General features: G+C 36.9%; 1 protein-coding gene across 3 annotated transcripts in view; it reads left to right on the top strand.

Annotated features, from left to right (window-relative positions):
* The window catches only part of LOC131038431 (BAG-associated GRAM protein 1), a 214,435-nt gene that overhangs the window by 19,613 nt on the left and 175,773 nt on the right, over nucleotides 1–19,049 (top strand). Inside the window, exons 2-3 of one of the 3 annotated variants that reach the window (XM_057970867.2) lie at nucleotides 13,653–13,703; nucleotides 13,983–14,080. In XM_057970867.2, the coding sequence (XP_057826850.1) occupies nucleotides 13,653–13,703; nucleotides 13,983–14,080 (149 nt within the window). Of the gene's footprint in view, nucleotides 1–13,652; nucleotides 13,704–13,982; nucleotides 14,090–19,049 lie in introns of those variants that run through there. The other 2 variants (XM_057970869.2, XM_057970870.1) reach the window with 2 other exon arrangements.

The following is a 19,049-nucleotide window of genomic DNA, read 5'->3' as shown; positions in this document are numbered from 1 at the left end:
TTCATCTCTATGACAAATTTTTGTATTAATTTCATTAGATAGAAGACGACAATTAGAAGATGGTAGTATAAAAGATGATAAATTCCTGTATCCCAATAAAAGAAGAGTCCCTTGTATCTACTTGTGGCCTCATAGAATTAAAATTTGGATTGAGGTTGCCATTGCCTCTACTGATCCTTTTATTTTGTTTTCCTTTGCTCATATGTTGCAAGGAGTGGTTTCACCCCCCTCTCAACCTATGGACTAGCATTTGAAATGGCGTGCATCTCAGCAAGTGATCCTTGCAAGTTGATATTTGAGTCGATTTATGCCAATGTTCATAGGCTTAGAACCTTAGTGCAATGGATACAAATAACCTCTCCTTGCCTTGCACTCGGTGTCCCATGTTTCTAGTAAGAATCCCTTGGTTTGCTGCCAATTCTACTTGCAAAAGCCATATTCTTTTAGAAAAGTACAAATGAAATGTAGCAAAAGCTAGACAAGATAAAAAATTGATAACAAGGTCATCCATTTATATTTTAAAACTTCTTTCATATTGGATTTTCATAAGGAGATAAATACAATAGTCACGACTATTAGGAATGTAGTGAATTAAGTTTTTAACTATATGTCTTAATTCTTGTCTATTGCTTTTGCATTGAGGATTGAATACAAATATAATAGAAACAAGTTAATTTGATTTTGGAATGTAGCATAGAACATATTTGTTGTAGCATAGAACATATTTGTTACAACTTATATTTATTTTGGAATTTGATTGATTTGTGTTGTGTGAGGGTTATCACTTGTCCACAAGCACCGATTATACAATTACTATAGTCTACAACCATAGTAAGATCTCTAAAACAAACTTGAAATAGCTCAAATGCTCCTATATGTATGTCTTTAACAATATCATATTTTGGGTTGACCATGTGAATCATTCATAAATGGATGCATTGTAGAGCCTTAAAACTTTGATACAAAAGTCATGCCATTTTTTTCTTAAATTCCATTGTTGTAGTCAAGAGGCAATGCCTATTTATCTAGATTTTAGGATCTTTATGTTTAACATTTTTGATGGTGTTTATTGACCTTATTGCTGCTAAGATAAATGCATGGGCAAGATACTATAATGGAGGCCACATTATAACATGATGACAATAGTGTATGACCATAAAAAATGCCACACAGCCTTAACTTCATTTTATAAGTATCCTAGAAGTAACTAAATCTTGACTTCTGGATGCCACACAGCCTTAACTTCATTTTATATGACCATAAAGACTGGCTTTAATGATCTATATGTGTGTGTATTGCACCCATTTGTGTATGTGATTTTGAGTAGTTTTTCTTGGTTTCATACTAAGGACATTAACTTTCATTGTTTAAGTTCATATAAGTTCTATGATTCCTTGTGAATGTGATGAAATAGCTTTTTCAAAGAATTGGTATTTAGCCATTGGTTCCTTCTAGAAATTGTGTTTTATTTGTGCGATACAATATAATGTAGTTGCTAATTTAAAACACTACAGTGATACTGAATGATTACATGTATTAATGACTAAAATCAATGATATTAATGGAAATATTACTAAAATAGTTGTAAAATTAAGTTTTTAATTTTAAATTCTAACTATTTATTTGTCAAACCCAAGGATTTCAAGTGTTTTGAGTTCAACTAATTTATTATTTTGGCTTATCCAATTATTCATTCTTGGAATGACATGCAATTTTTCATTTATCCTATTTATACCCTAAAACCCTAACAACTAACGCTAACATTCCACGATGTTTCAAACTTTTGCATTTAATAGCAAATAAGTCTAAGTTACCGGGTTCGCCCTTGGACCCCCTTGGTACCGGTCCTGGTTCAAACAGGTTCTTGGTTCGGGTCCGGTTCGGATTGGGTTTGAAAAACCTAGAGGTGGTTCGTCCCTGGTCGAATTCAAGTGAACTCGGGTCGAACCCAGGTGGCTGGGCGGCCCAAAAAAGTAAATTATATGCAAAATATAATTTTTTTTTGAATTCTGCCTGCTAAAAAGTGAAACTTATACCCTAAAAATGATTTCTAAAACATCACATTCACTCATTTCACCTCTAAAAGTGGCATTGGCTCATCTAATGTCAATGCCGATGAGGAGGAGGATGAATTAGATGATCCATTTGATGATTAAACTTTATATTGTTGAAAGTTGAAACAATGATACTTGAATATTTTGTCATTTTGATATTAAACTTGATGTATATGATGCTATTATGGTATCATCATGATGCTATGATTACAAGCTTATGTTTGTTTTGTTGTTTATATGATGCTATGTGACATGCAAATCTTAATTCATGCTTATAGGCTTCACAAATATCAAAAAATATATATATAATTTTTTTTTACATGTTTTTGTACTAACAAACCCAAATGAACCCAAATCCCTTTTCAAAGTTTTGCCGTACCGGCATACCACCAGTGCCCGAACCTGAACCAATATGTAAAACTTAAAAGATAGTAAAACCTTTGTAATTGCACTTCAAGTCACACATGTCGTTGAGCCCCAAATCACATTAAAGTTCCTTAAATCATGTACCAAAAATTATACAAAACATTTAAAATTTTTAATGTGTGGGAAAAAGCGGTTTTAATATGAATTTAAGGAGAGTTTTTGCCGAATTTTGGTGAAAAAATCACAAGTTATGGCAAATTTTATGAGAAGAATTTCAGTGAGCTCATGAAAAAATTGATAGTGAGTTTTTATGCAAGTAACTTGATGCCAATTTTGGTGTGCAAGTTCTCACAGAGTTTTACAACCTTGGGGTAAATAACATGTCAAGTAGTAGAATGCAAAAACTTGTAACCTTAACTCTTGCAAATAGAGGATATCCAGAGCTGTGAATCTTTGACAAGCATCTCTCACATCATACTTATTTGGGAGGTTATTAAGACATGGAATGTTCTTGGACAAAATTCATTGGTGAGAATCAAGAGGCACTGGCATATTATTGCTATCCAACTTGTCAAGTGTGGAGTCGCAATTTGGAGGAGTTCATCTTGAGAGAATCCTCCCAATTGAATGCCGGGAATTTTCATTCTTTTCTCTACAATAAATTCTTGTTCTTCCAAACGTTTTGGTGGATTGTGAGATCAATGAAAGACTGTTGTGGAGGAAGGAGAATGAGCAATAGTCTCTAGCTGAGAGGATAAAAATATGTCGATTGAGGTGTTTTGGAAAATTTAGGCTCAGCGAATGGCTTACCATTAGAGGGAATCACATCTTTCCCCTTGTCTCGAGGGTTTGAAGAAGCACTGAATCGTGACTTAATAGCTTGAGCAGTAGCATTAGCTGAAGTTTTGACTTAAGTTGGGGTTTCAGTTATCTTTATGGTTTTCAACTATACTCCACCCTTTAGTTTTAAAAGGAAGAGCCTAGATAGGTTGAGCAAAAGGCTTATTGCGAGGAAGATCAAAGGGGCATTCCTTGAATTTGTGATTAGTGAAATGACATTTGAAACAATTCTTTAGAGAGGTCAATCTTGTAATGTCCCCTTTCTAGCATTCATAACATGATGTTGATGTTAGCCTATTTCCCCATGGTCCCGTAGGCTAACCAGAACATTAAAGGGACTTAGAGGCCATTTGGCCTAGATAGTTTTAGTTTTGAGCACACTTACTATTTATAGTAAGTCTTTCTGGACATGGTTGGACATCTAGTGGCAATGACATGTCAACGGTAATTGTTTAAAATCGACAAGAAGATTTATTTATCATTGATATGATTTATTGTGCATCAATAAAGTTATTTTATAAAGTTAAATTTAATTATTTCACTTTATTAATGCATAGACTATAGTTGTGGGAAATATTTAAATAAAAGAGTTCCCCTTTATTCTATAATACATTGTGTTGTGCCTTGCACACACTCCCTGTCGTCGATAGGGTCCCCCCTTTCTGTTATCTCGTCTCGTCCTCGCTCAGGTCCTGAGTAGGGAGTTCCGGTAGTTCGCAGAGAGAAGATGCAGCAGTTACGAATTTGAACATTGAGAAGATGACCAGCTGGAGCCTTAGATTCCGAAGAATTCACGCTTTGAAAGTGAGGAGGCAAGATCTCATATTTGAACCTGATAGCCAAGTTAACTGGGTAGGTATTAACTTGAGGAATGAAGGTCATTCAAAACTTAAGTCAAGGTAAAAATCTTGCAATTCGGCCTTTTGGCCCGAAATTTGAAGTCTTGCAAAGTGTTCTAAATAGGTGAAGTGTGTAAAATGTTCCTGAAGCCGAGTTGAAAATGGATCTTTTAACCTACTCATAAACTAGAAATCGGCTTCTAAAGCCAAGGCGCAAAGTTAGAAATTCAAAAATCGGCCTCCAAGGCCGAAACTGAAGCCAACTGTCAAAAATCGGCCTAAATAAATAAGATGAGAGCTTCAAAGAGCTAAAAATCGGCTTTTAGGCCAAAAATGATAAAAGAGGTAAACTTGCAAAGAAGGCTTGTATGCTGAAATTCGCTAAAAGAACAAGTTCGTGCAAAAGGTCTATTTAGGCCAAAAAAGAAGCAAAGTTAAGAGTCACAAAATCATCCCAAAAGTCGAAAATAGACGAAATCGCCTTAAAGGCCGAAAAGAACTTGAAACTTCAAAAATGGTTTGCAAAATTGGCTTTCAGGTCGAAAATAACTCAAAAGTTTCAAATTGCCCAATACAGTCTAAAATGCCGAGTTGAGATAAATACTTGAAGTTTCTAAGTTACATTAAAGGCCAAAGAAAAAGAAAAAAAAGCTTCAAAAGTTTACATCGTGCTGTATAGCCCATGTAAGCCGAAAACATTAAAAAGATAAAATTCGCGCAAAGAAGACTTGTAAGCTGAAAACATTAAAAAGATAAAATTCGCACAAAGAAGACTTGTAAGTTGAAAAACTCTTAAAGTGCATTTCGCCAAAATGGGCCGAAGTTACTTAAGAGGTAGAAATAAATCGCGTAAAAGACCCTCTTAGCCTGAAATCCACATAGAGGGTTATATTCATCTAAAATCATCTCGCATTTTAAAATGTATGACCCAAGATTTCAATGAAGATCGATAAAGTAACAACCAAACTCGCAAAAAAGGCCTCCAAGTTGAGAAAAGTGAATGGAGAAAATCACGCAAAGTAAGTTCTTAGGCTGAAAAGGGAGGAATAACAAGTTTGCAAAATCATGATTTGAGCCGAAATGCATCAAAGCTCTCAAAATAGTCTAATAGCTCGAAAATAAAATAAATGTTAAAACCGTGAAAATCACGACCAAAGCCTTATTCGTTTGAAAAGTGAAAAGGGAGGCTAAACATCCAAGTCACACATTTCAACCATTTAGGCCGAAAATGATAAGAAGAGATGAAATAAAATCGTGTGAAGAGGTCTTTTTGGCCGAAAATCAACACGAACTCCCATAAAGCACTCCTAAGCCGAAAATAAGATAGAAGTTCACAGGGTTGGTTTGGAAGCCGAAAGCAATGCAAGTGCGCATTTTCGCAACCTAGGCCGAAATTGATGAAGGATTCATAATTGCGTCATCAGATTCTAAGTTCGCATTTCACCTAAGTCACGCTATTCAGCCAGAAACACCATCCAAGAAGACCAAAATTGAACAAGGCAAAATCGCAGGGCAAAAGGCTTGATTAAAGCGCGAAAATCCACCAAATCGCCTCTTAACCCGAATTCGAAGGGAGTAAAGGGGTATAGCAAGGAGATCGCACGAATAGTGTTCTAGATGGAAAAGCTTTAAGCTTTGGAATCTCACAAAACAGGTTTAAAAGCCAGAAACACCATCCAAAGGACTAAAGTCTGCATTAAACGTCAAAATCACACCAAAATCGCATATTTTCTTCAAAAGGCCCGAAGTTTTTAAGGCATGATTCATACAAAAAAGAAACTTTGAAAATTAAAGCATCAAAGCCGAGTTTTGCCTTCCAAGGGCATCCAAGACAAGCTTCTCGCTGCCAGGTATGTTACAAATTGTGCCCTCCAATTGTTAAAGTATTGCAAATGGCTATGTTGACTAACCTAGGCTCAAGATGTAAATGGTAATGCAAGTAAAATTTAAAGATTACAACTAAAGTAAACATCCCATAGCAACACTTAATTATCAAAATTCGACCCCTAGCCGAAATTTCAAATTTAGGGATAACGGTCTAAATAGATGCAAAACGTAAAATCATTTTTTCCAAACACACTCAAAACACTCAAAGTAAGCAGGTTTGAAAAATAGAGAACGTTTGCGATTTTCAATCATCAGCAACAAATGGAATGATAAATTTTTAAACTTGCTCAAAAGCAACAACAACCAATTGTCTAAATCAATCATTCAGCAAAAAATTCAGACTTAGGCAAAATTTAGGAATTCTCGTCCGAAACTGTGAAACGCATAGGATCATCTTTCAGGGATTGCAAACATAGAATCATTTTCAAAACAATCAGCGTACAATTGCAAACATTCAAATGCTGAGTCGCGCAATCCAATAACGTTTACAATTCCCGCATCAACAAAATCAGAAGCAAATTTTGAAACTTTTCTCAAACCAACTGACTGATTTTCGACTTTAAATTGCATTATTCCCCAAGTGTAGGATTTAAATTGTTTAAAAACCTGTTTCAAAACGCTTTCAAATTTCGAAAATTATCTGCCTACTTAACAATTTTTGTGCGAACGCCATCTTCTGGCCTTGCTAACCCGTTTTTTTACCTTAATCTCATCTCGTAATTCGTGTCTGGCTATGCAAGATAGATGCCTAAATCAGCGACAGAGTCCTCCAAGGCACCTGACGCAACCAGAACATCACGGACTTCCAAAGCTGACGTTCCCCACAAGTTCGAAAAAATGAAGTACCAGTACCAAGGAGGAGTCAAGGAGTCAAAGGTCCAAAGTGTGTGGGACAACATAGGAGATACAGACCTGGGACATATTGATATTCAGGATTTTAGGAACAGGGTATACTCTCCTAACACCTATGGCAAGCCAAGACGGATGTTGGAGAGTGGTATTGCTCAGGCAGCTAGTTTCCCTCCGACCGTGCAGAATTATGAATTAGTGGTTGAGGCTGCTAAACATTATCAGTCGGAAACCAGATTAGTGGTATTGAAAGGGATGGTACTGGCTGACTTCACGCCTGAAGCCCTTGGGGAAGCATTTGATATCCCGTTTCGTGATAATCCCATTGCCACAACTATCGATGAAGCTCAAATTGTTTATGACATGAATCCTATTAAGTGCAAAGCATTGATAAACAAAGAATGGTTCAGGGAGAGAAGACCACCAAGCACTAGGATCAGTAAAAAGACCCTCAGAAGCGATTTCCACAACAAGTATGGTGATATGGTTACCTTACTTAGCCGGGTCATGGGACTTCCTCAATCCAATCTCTTTGAGGAATGGATGTTCTACTTCACCAAGCAAGTCTTCGCTGGGAAGGCTAAGTTCGACTGGGCTCAAATCATCAGCGACAATATTCATACACAACCGGTTGAGCTTGAAGAGAAAAAGTATTTTGCTAGGACTTCCTACTTGGTTTACATGTTTGCTTGACATCAGCCGCTATTGGGATTAATTAAGAAAGGTGAGATTGGGAACGAGCCGAATCAGGTGAAAGTATACGACTGCTACCCTTAGTTGCATTACTATGACATTGCCCAAAGAGAAAAGAATAACATCGTATATGCGAGTGGTCAGTACGAGCGTGTTAATGATGCTTTTACAATGCGCTTGGTTAGATTAATGCAAGGAGGATTGCATATAAGGCTGTCAAAGCAGGCTACCACCCTGATTCAAAAGTACGGTGCATGGTTCATCTAGTTCCCCAGATTCACCTACATCAGAATAGGAGGCTTTGAGGGAACACCGTATCGGCTTCCACGTTATCCATCAGACAGATCCTCATGGAGGTAGCAAGGCAGGCACACCCAGCAGGCAGCATACTCAGGGACAAAAAGCAGTTAGGGTTCACCTTCCCCATGATTTTAGGTAACCTTGATGTGCACTTCAAGAATTCGGTGCAAGTTGAAGAGTCATTTGCCGAGTTAGCATCCTATTGCTTGCAGGAGCATTTCCCTAGGAAATGCTTTGACCATGATGGATTGGGAAAGAAGGCCTACAACAAGCATTACAGGGCCAAGGCATCGATAGAGGACTATTGGAGCAATCGTTCAGATGACTTTGAGGTTCGTCAGCGGGAATATTCAAGGTTGAGTGTTCAACAAATGCGGCTTTATGAGTACCGCTAGGTCCCAGATCAAGTAATAGACTATGGAAATTGCTTGCAAGTCCGGGAATTTGAAGCAGTCAAGGACCTCTCGCCAGCCATTGATTGGACTCAGGACCCTATCACAGATTTTGAAGCGGTCATGGAAGGTCCAAGAAGGTACATAGATAGCTGGCTATCCCAACAAATAGAGAGGCGAACCCATGAAGGATCCCAATTCACGTACAATTTGATGGGTAGTCTCGATTCCCAATCTTCAGAGGATGAAGGAACCTCAAGCGCGCCAAAAGAAGAGGTTGAGAAACCTGAAAAGAAGATAGAACCCAAGAACCTAGCAGAACTGAAGAACAACCACTACTAGAGGGTACCCATTAGTTGCTCAGTGAAGTGGGAGAGAACTCAGCCGTGAGTAAAGGATTAGATACTGCACCCATTCCTCCTATATCGATCAGTTACGGATAGGCAGTGAGTCAGCTGAGGCCTCCAAAGAACAGAGTGGGAATCTAGCAATTCCATCTGGACAAACCATCCCTCATGATTGGTTGATAGCCCAGGCACAGCGGAAAGCGGCTGTCAAGCCACCAGTTTACCTGGATAACATCTTCTCTTAGATGGGAGAAATAAAAGCTTAAGGAAAGAAAAAGCCAAAGACTTACTCCAGGATTACGAAAGATGAGCAAAGGAATTGTACGATTCATATTGCTACCCCACCAACAGACAAACTAGTAGATCAGGTTGCCTTGGCTGACTATAACGTCATGACCATCCCAATAGGGCGAGCAACCAAAGAGTAAGAGAGGGAAGAATTCAAAGATTCCGTGCAGAATATGCTCGGACAGCTGGATGAAATGACCGCTGAGAGAGATATGTATCAGGCTCGTGCTGAGCAAGCTGAGGGGTACATAGATCACCTGTTGAGACCACTGCAACATACCGCTGAATCCCATGTTCCCCCATTGGCACTAGCACAAAAGACTACAGGTGAATTTGAAGGAGTGCGTGCCACTGCCAAGGCTGTCAGGGAATGGATCCGGGGCATTAAGGTAAAAGGAAAGAAGATTATTAATGATGTGTTTGAAGTAACTATCGAAATACAAGCAACACAGATAAAGATGCTGGAGGTACAAAGGGAGTACGCCAAAATTCAAGAAATGGTTGGCTTAGCTCAACCACTCATGAGGGCTTTTTTCTGGACTCACACTCAGATTCTGGCACTGCATTCTATCGTGGATCCCTATGATGTCAATACTTTGAAAGAGTGGTATTGGATTGTCAGCATGAAGATGGACATGGCAGACATCGTTAGGAAAATTCGGGAGGAATGTGAGGACTTGTCCAATATCGAAAATAGTGGTGAAAATATCCATAAGGCATTGGTCATTGGCTGGACGCATACCATGGAGGATGCTGATGTAGTGTCACGATGGAATGCTAGGTTGAAGCCCGATAAAACTGCATACTCTATGGATGACATAGAGTGCATCAGCAAGCTGCACACAGACATATTACATTTCGAAGATCAACAATCAGATTGGTGTGAGCAGCTAAGGATAGTGGACAGTCATCTTGAGGGCACACAGTTCAAAATGCGCAATCCTCCTTTTCCCTCTAATGAGGAATTGTTCCCTGTTTGTATAAAATTTCAGGAATATGTCCGGGAAGAATGCGTGGCACACCGGGACATCTGGAAAGGTGACTTGCGAGAGGAAGTTGAATTCTTGGAGAAAAAGTCTACCTCAGGGAAAGAAAAAGTGCTTTCTTGAAAATATCTGTTTCTTTCAAATTCTAAATGCACTTTTTCAGCATAAAGTTTCTTTCCAACTATTAAAGTCATTGTAAATTTTTGAGCTCCGTAAAAGTGCACTTTTTGGAGCAGCTTTATGTTTGGTAGTTGGTAGTTATTAAGTTAGTTGATGGTTGGTGGTGATATTTTGTTATCCATTAATGGGTATGGACAACCATGTTTTATAGGATGAATTTGGGCCACTTGTAAGATTAGATCTTGGCTATTCATCCATTTTGAAAGTCTATATGAGGGGGCTGGTTTCTCCCTTATTGGAGTAAGAAATCTTGGATTGTTACAGAAACTCTGCAGAAATATATTCAGACTTAATGAAGATTAAAGCTGTTACTGTTTCATGTGAGTGCATGGTCTATTTCTTCACTCTTTAAATTTATGTTATGCATTTTGTTTTACAAAATAATATGTGCAAGTTGATATCTGATAGAAATCTTAGTTCATATCATTAAGGTTTGGTTGATTGCCAGTTCCTTTGCATGGTTAGTCTGAACTCACTAGTATGCTTAGTTCGGTTATTAAACATGGAATGTATGAATGTCTTAAATTCAACGTTTATGTTTAAAAGCATGAAAATCTGTTTCCCCTTTGGAGATTGCATCAATTTTATCTAGTTGTGTGAATTGTTGGCGAAATAAAATTTGATTATTGTAAGGTTTCTGTCTATCAGCTTGAATGTGTTATTTTTAGGTAGAAGTAATCAGCAGCCTCCTTCCCCTTTTTACCTCTTTTTTTCCTTTTTTTAAAAATATAAAAGTAAAGTATCCATGGTAGCATCAAACATACTGCAGAATCAGATGAATCAATTCATAGAGTCTAGGGGAAATCTCGTTTGAGACCTTTCGAGCCAAATCCATCCACAAATATCAGTCCCCTTTGTGTTTCCAACAATACACATCAAACTGTTGGGCTATCCTGCAGTCAAGACCTGACAACCAAAATATTGAGGTCACGCCCACATGATCAAACCGAACAGCATTAGGGATTTCCTTATTTCAAGAGAGGATAGGATACTCAACATTCTATTCTGTGTTGATCCGAGAGAGTTGTAGCGATACGATTTTCGACACGTCAACACATTGGAGACATAAAAAAGTGTTTGGGGACTTATGTTGAAGGAAAATCATGTTACATGGAATGGGAATTATTAAAGAAAAAACAATTGTGATAAAGTAGGGGCCAATAAAGCGATCGCGAGAAAATAGGGGTGAAAAAGCAAAAATCCTGAAATTATAGGAAAGGGCAAAAAGGGTGATTTTGTTTATCCCACATTGACAAGAGGAGTGAATGAGCTCTTAGAAAGGGTTATAAAAGAGATTGAGGAGTCCTTTTTCGGCATGCTTGGGAAAATATATGAAGTTCATGAAATATTGGAGAAGTTCTTCTTCAAAGGTTTGTGAGGACGAAAACCCTTATGAATGACATTCCCTTCGCTGGAGAAAGACACAGTCAGGAGGATTTGAATAGAGTTTCAAGGTAAAATCAGAAGTTTGCATTTATAGTTATTTCTATTTTTTAATATTGCATTGCTGGGCAAGGGTTCGATTGGGTATTGGGCTGGAAGTACATAGTTGCCATCGAACTATTGTGGAATTAATTGCTGTTCATCATACATTGCATACTCATACTGCTGTTTGAGCCAAACCCCAAGGCTGCTGTACTGCTAAGCTAATCCCTTGGGTGCCATACCGCTGAGATAAGTGTTGAAGGCTGCCATACCAGTCAATATTGGTGCTTTAACTGAAATCTGGGCATTACAATGGCCTGCCATAGTGCCGTATTACCAGCAAATGTAAAGGGAAGATGTCGTACAGGTCTGTAGCAGTTCTAAGTGTGTCGTACATGTCATGAGGAGGCTGTATCAGGTCTGAAACTTTGTTCTGGGCAGCGTTATTGGTAGGCCTTTCCATTGTTATCATTGTTTGGACAGAATTAGGCAATGAAAATGTAATGTTGATTGAGTATTCAAGAAACGCAATGTAATGGTATTGTTATCAGCAATAGAAATAATGTAAGTCTGAACATTGTTCTTCTTAAGTCTGATTGTTATTACTGTCATAGACTTAGTGAATGCAATATAGTGTCATTCTTCATTTTGGTTGATTTGGTATCAATTTGCAAACCTTTTAACTTTAAAACAAAGGAAGAGTGAAACAACCATTCACATCTGCAAACTAAGAATTTATCAGATAACTCAGTAACCAGGTTGCAAGCAAACTGTTTGACAAAATTACAGTGAGTGGAAAGTAAAAAAGTTGGTGTGTTCCTTCAAATCTCAACATAAACACACTTTTGTGGATGAGATGAGAAGAACCTATCAAGCTCAACACATAACTTTATCAAGCAAGCCAACAATTGTGGTCCAAAAATTCCAATAGGGTAAAGGTAAATTTTGGAATTCTATCTAGGGAGGCACATGAAGAGTCTTTTCATCAGAGATCATAAAGTCTCAAGTCCAAGGATGAAAAAATAGGACACATGAACATACCATGGGCTGTGCTTAAGATGGTCTCTGCATGGCTAGCTTTAGTAGTGTGAAAAAGAAAAAGAAATCTTCGGTGATGTTGTAGACAACATCAAGGCGGACCCCATGAGGGATCCAATTCTTGTTGATCCAATTCCTAAGCATTCTTTTAGGGGGATTCCCCTAACAAAGTAACCTATCAAAGTAAAATGTTTAAGCTGTTTATAGGCACTCGCGAATTCTGGGATGGGCAAAACCACATCCAAGAAGAATCAAAGTACACAGTACATACCTCGTGAAACACATTGGGAACAAATTTCTTGAGGGAACTCGTTTGGAAGAGCCATTAGCCATAGCCTTCCAACCATCAAAACTGGTAGAAATTGCTGGATTGATAGAGTTTGAGGCAATGGAAAAGGTAGACCAAAGAAAAATCCCGCAATAAATATGTCAAAGTAAAAAATTCCTATGGAAAAGGATGACATCAGTGTAGCAACATGACAAAAGCAAAAACCAAAAGCCTAGTAGAGCTCAAAAGCTGTTCAGCTCTCATAATCACCTATAATATTAACTATATGTGATAGAAATATCGAACTTGAGCTCTTGGTGCATGTGATGGACGTTCTTCCCCTCCAATGTCAATCACCCGTTTTTGACTCTTGGAGTGCCTAAAATCCAGGCCTTTAAAGCAAAAATATAAAATTTCACTCTTTATCAATTGACTGATAGCTGAAATGACACCTTGCTTGGCAAATGAAAGATTTACTACTGCATTGTTCTAAACTTGAGATCTATTAATAAAGTGCCCTGCGTTAACCTATGAAAGCCAACTTGGGATAGGAAAGAAAGAGCAGAAGGGTAAGCTACACAAATTAACTTGTTTTTGCATGGTTATGCTTAGATTGCTTTTCCCAATTTCACAAAGTTGAAAAGTCAATTAACTAGCTAAAATCACATCTCTTCACTTATCATATTGCCTGTTTCCATGTTTTGTTAAGAGATAGAAGGCTTAATTTTTTCACTTTGTCAATGATTTCCAATCTTTAAAATAAGGACTTCTTTTACAGATTTGAACTTTTGTCAATTTTCTTTTCTAAGATTTTTGTTTGTAATACTAATTTTGTAGTCAATTGATGCTGTTGATTTCCTCTGCCTTGTTTGATGTGCTATGCTTGTACATATTTTGAAGATGGGTCCTTCTAAAGTGGAGTGGCGGAGCTCATTTGTGTACATGATAAAGGTATAGAGTTATGTCTGCAACTCATATCTATGTTACATTTTTGTAAATCCCCTATGATTATTGGAAAGCACTTGTATGGTTTTGGTTTTCATTCCTGGCTGGTTTCATTAGTTAATATTTTAATTTCTTATTTAAATTGTCATGTTTACATGTCAAGTTTTTATTGCCATCTTTAAAATTCTTATATCATATAGCTAAATGCTTTTTGTTGTTGATTTGCAAATTGGCTGACTCCACAAAAGGGTCTTTTGATTCATCACCTTACATTGACTATTTCAGCTAGACTTATTGGCAGCAAAGAATTTAATCAGTGCAAACTTAAATGGTACATCGGATCCTTACACTGTCATCACTTGTGGCTCACAAAAACGATTTAGGTAACTAAGGTTAACTTACTATCTCTTTCTTACGTTTTTTTCTGTGTTAAAGAATATCTGGAGCAGCATGTGTTCAAAGTTCAAACACTATATTGCAAATATTTATGCACATTTTTTTCTATTCACAAGTCTCATTGAATTGATATTGGTTATTGTTGATCATTTACTGTATTTGTTTCTCACGAAGATTGCCGTGTTAAACTCTACCTAGGTTTCTTGTTTAGAATATTTGTATGTGCTTGTCTACAAACCTTTTTGATAATTGGTCCCCTCCAAACTAGTTCGTGTATTCTGTTTTACTCATGACTTAAATGGCATATATGCACTAAGTGTTCTTTATTTCCTATTGAGCATGAAAAGTAAAAATTTAATTCGATATAATTATTATTAATATCCAGTAGTGATAAAAATATCCCATGTAATTTAACTATGTTGGTTAGATGTAAGGTTTTACATGTCAAGATCTATCATCACATGCTTACAACCTGTTACACATTATAAAGCAAGATTCAAAATTCGTATTAAATTTGGTGCAATCTTTTTTTTAGACACAGTTGATGAGTTTGTATGTGACTCGCATAGTCTTGCTTTGTTATCAATCCTGTATGTGAAACTGGAATGCACTTCAACTAGTTTTTACAGGCAATGACTTACGGTTGTTACCTATTAAATTTGTTTATTTTAATGTTTATTTTGTAATCCATGACAGTGGACAAGGTAAAATCTGTCCAATGGTGCTATGATACTTTTATTTTATTTAGGCCAATTTGGGATAAATTAAATATGATGCATCTAAATATTGCTCAGCATTCCTCTAAAAGTTATTTTGGAGGTTGAATTACAAGGGTTGTCAAAGATTCTTGATTGGGATTGCTATGTAGTAAGTTGTTTCTGTTTATGTTCATTTTGTATGTTATTTTCTTTCAGGTAATCAATGCTTCATTGTTATGTGTTGATGTGTTTTTTATGCACATGCAAACACAGAATAAAATACCCAAAAGTATCTTATCCTCTCGGGTCACGATGTGTGGATAAGCTCAATGGTTTGATGTGATCATGCTGGAATCACGAGGGGACTTACGTTAAATTGTTGAATGCATGAATCACTGGAACTTCATCATCTGATGTTGTAATCTTGTGATGCTTTTTTTTTTTTTTCTCTAAACTAGCTTGAGTTGAAAAAATGACAAAAGGAAAGGGTTTAGGAAGCCTATTCTAACACCTGGAATGTAAGAAGATGAGTGAATGATTAAATGGAATCCTATTGGTCGAGGTCTCACCATCGACTTGAACAATTTGACACAAGCTTAGTGTAATCTTCTAAGGGATAATTCAAAGATATTCAAATCATTATCATTAGACATTGATCACCATTCAAGTTAAAGCATAAACAATGGACGCATAACAATTTGATGTCAAGCTCATATCATTCCAGTTGACCACGCAAGGCAACTTACAATCAACGAGAGGCTAGTGGTATGGACTAAACAGATTCCACACAAATGCATTCAACAAATTCTTCCATTCAATCTAATCAACATGAAAGCAAATGGGAAGTAGAAACCATGAGACTTGTTGAAATAATACATTTCACCATAACTTCAATGAAAAGAGTATTTCATTTACAAGTCTTTAACAACAATTTCCTCTTCTCGTAATCTATTCTAACTTCTAACTTCTACTAAACTATTCTTCTCTTATTCACTAATTCTCCCGCTACTAACTATTCACTATTGACCTTTACAAATGAAGAGCTCGAGCCTTTTATACTGTCTCAATACAATTCAATGGCTTATATCAATTTGAGATCAATGGCCAAGATTTTACAATAAAAACCCTAATTAGGGTTTGTTACAACAAACTAAATCTGGCCAATGAAATATTTATAACACTTTGACACATGTCATCTTTGGAATATTCAACCAATGGATAACAAGGGTAGGTGCCTTGAAGTTTGTGCCATCATGGATGAGTCAGGTACATTGCATCTAGACATGCTGATGTAGAACTCCTTTGATTGGTTAGTGGTGACTTGGACGATGACTAGGATACCACTTTAACCTGTGCTTGTAGACTTGGTAGATCATCATGAGGGAATATTTCTTGATACTTAATATTATCCAGCTTCAACGGTGATGATGATGATCTTCTAACTTTGATTAACTCTTCTGAAACTACCCTCTTGAATGCTTCAATCATGGAGGTGCAAGGTATAGATCTTAGTTTTGTAGTATTGACGTTGCCTTGGAATGAATTCTTGATGCCACCACTGCTTCTTTGGAATTCCTTCTCCGTGACTTCCTTCATGTTGTTGGTTCTTTCAAAGCATCCAACCTTGAATAGCTGGATCATGCCCTTGTATTAGTGAATGTTTCTTGTGTAGCCACCTTCTTGTGCTTGTCTATGAAGTCCCCTTGAGGATATCTTCCTTGTATCTTGATCTTGATGTTGAAATTTTCTCCTTGAGACACTTGTTCCAATCTTCATCCAACCTGGTCCTTTTGATTTCTTTCTTCACCTCTTGCAAAATGAACAAATGAGCATCAAACACACATGATATATAACCTCTATAATCTCTTAATTTGACATAATTTCTGATTTTTTATGTGATTTGCAGGTCTGATATGTGTCTCTATAGGGGAGGTCGCTGTCTTTGTGATGGAGTTTGCTGCTATACCTTGATGAATTTTGCTACTCTCTTTGATGAATTTCGCTATTGTATGATGAAGTTCGCTCCTCTTGATTACTGTGTCTGCAATTTCTGTGATTGAATTCGCTTTCCCTATGTTGAAATCTGCTGCCAAAGCTGATTGAAATCGTTGCCTTGCTTGTGAAATTCGCTGTCTGCTGATCAGATTCGCTGTAGGAGAAAGAATTGCTTTGAATTGGTGATTGAATGAATGCTTTGAGTCCCTTTAAATAGGCACCTTAATGGAGAGGTATGTCCTTTAGAGTGATGGTCGACTTGACCTCAAGCAAATAAAAATTAAATTGTCTTTCCTTAGGGTGGCCAACTTGACAAGTTTATAAGCATTTTCCTTTTTAAATTCATGTTTGGTGCTAAAATGCATTCGAAATTATGCTTGCAATGGTTAAAGGAAGGAATTCACTCTTAATAAGGAGCCCTTGAAGTGATTTTCGCTCCTAGAGAGGAGCACTTGAAGTTCGCTCCAAAAGTGGAGCACATGAAGTTGATTTTTTTCGCTCCAAAGGAGGAGCACTTGAAGTTCGCTCCAAAAGAAGAGCACATGAAGTTTTTTTTTTCGCTCCAAAGCAGGAGCACTTGAAGTGCATTTCAGATTAAAGTCATGCTCACTATCTTCACTCATGAGCACTCAAATGCTTTAAATCATCCTCAATCAAGGTTTCAAAGGCAAATTCTCTCTAAGGGGAGAGCTCATGAAGCGAATTTCGCTCCAAAGATGGAGCACTTGAAGTTACTTTCAAATCAAAATCATGTTCCCCATTTTCACTTATGATAACTAAAACACTCTAATTCGCACTCAAACAAGGCTTCTAAGGCAAATTCGCTCCAAAACTGATGCTGATGAAGTTCGCTCCTGAGGCTAAGCACATGAAGTTCGCTCCCGAGGCTATGCATAAGCATATATAAAGACATGAAGCATACATGAAGTATACACAGTATATGTATTAATCATACACAGAAGTACACATGAATCATACACAAGGATACACTTAAGGCATGAATCATTCATAAGGTACGTAGACAAGTAAATTCATGTTAAACACGAGTAGGTATAAAGCAAGTGACACGCATCAAATACTTAAAGCATGAAAAAATTTACTTAAATACATATCAAACATGTAGCACAAAGTCCGAAAGTATATACACAAAGTATGAAATAGCACAAATGTAAACATGGAGGCATGGAACATAGATGTACGACATGGACCATTCACGTAAAGCACACAGTAATATACACTAGGGCATGAAATATGTACATAAGACATGTAAGGCTTGAAGCAATACACATAAGGTACAAAGTATGTATAAGAAAGGCACTCGTGGAGTGAACACACTAAAGACACATCAGTCATAAGGTACACATAAATACACAAGGCATACATGTTGAAAGCATATCGGACATGAAGCAAACACATGAATATACGTAGTATATAAGCAAAGAGTACTTGGAGCATACATGTTGAAAACATGACAATATTGAGCATTCTCATAAACATTCATATAGAACACCCATAATGAAATGTTAAAATATTATCAAATATGGTGAATAGTTGTTAATATGTTGTATGCTTAGCTCTCATAGATTGCAGGAGTCTCCTCTACATGCGGCTCCCGCAAGGTTTTCTACCCATCTGGGACATTATCGTCATGTGACAGGTTTACTCTGTCCCTCCCCTCCATGCACTCCCTATCTCTATAAGTATTAGAAAAAGAAGAAGAATTGAATCCCTATAATCTATGGAATAATGATTAAAAACACATAATTATCTGCAAATATACATGAAACATATATCTAAGAGAAACATACATAATGCACGTGAATACACTTAAAGCACGAAGTATACACTTAAGGCAATAAGTACACACAGAAAACATAAAGTATACACATAAAGCATAGATAATACACATGAATATGCTTAAGGCAAGTGACATTCACATGAAGACACATGAAGTATACATTAGACATGTAAGGGACATAAAAATGAGCAAAGCATTAGGCATATTCATAAGCATCTATACAAATGTAGAACATGATCAACATATACATTTGCAAGGCTTGAATATACATATGGCCTGAGTCATAAACATGAAAACACTTATGACATAATCATACATATGAATACATATAAGGTGTGAAACACCCATACACATAAAGCATATAGGACATGGAGCATACATACAAATATTTTTATAGCATTGGAAACCAATGCTCATTGAATAGATGCAAGTCATGAATTATAAATGCACGTAAGGCATGAATTA

Source organism: Cryptomeria japonica, chromosome 8 (assembly GCF_030272615.1).
Source record: "Cryptomeria japonica chromosome 8, Sugi_1.0, whole genome shotgun sequence".
NCBI classification, from domain to species: domain Eukaryota; kingdom Viridiplantae; phylum Streptophyta; class Pinopsida; order Cupressales; family Cupressaceae; genus Cryptomeria; species Cryptomeria japonica.
The sequence above is the reverse complement of the archived record's forward strand: the minus strand, read 5'-3'. Positions and strand labels throughout refer to the sequence as shown.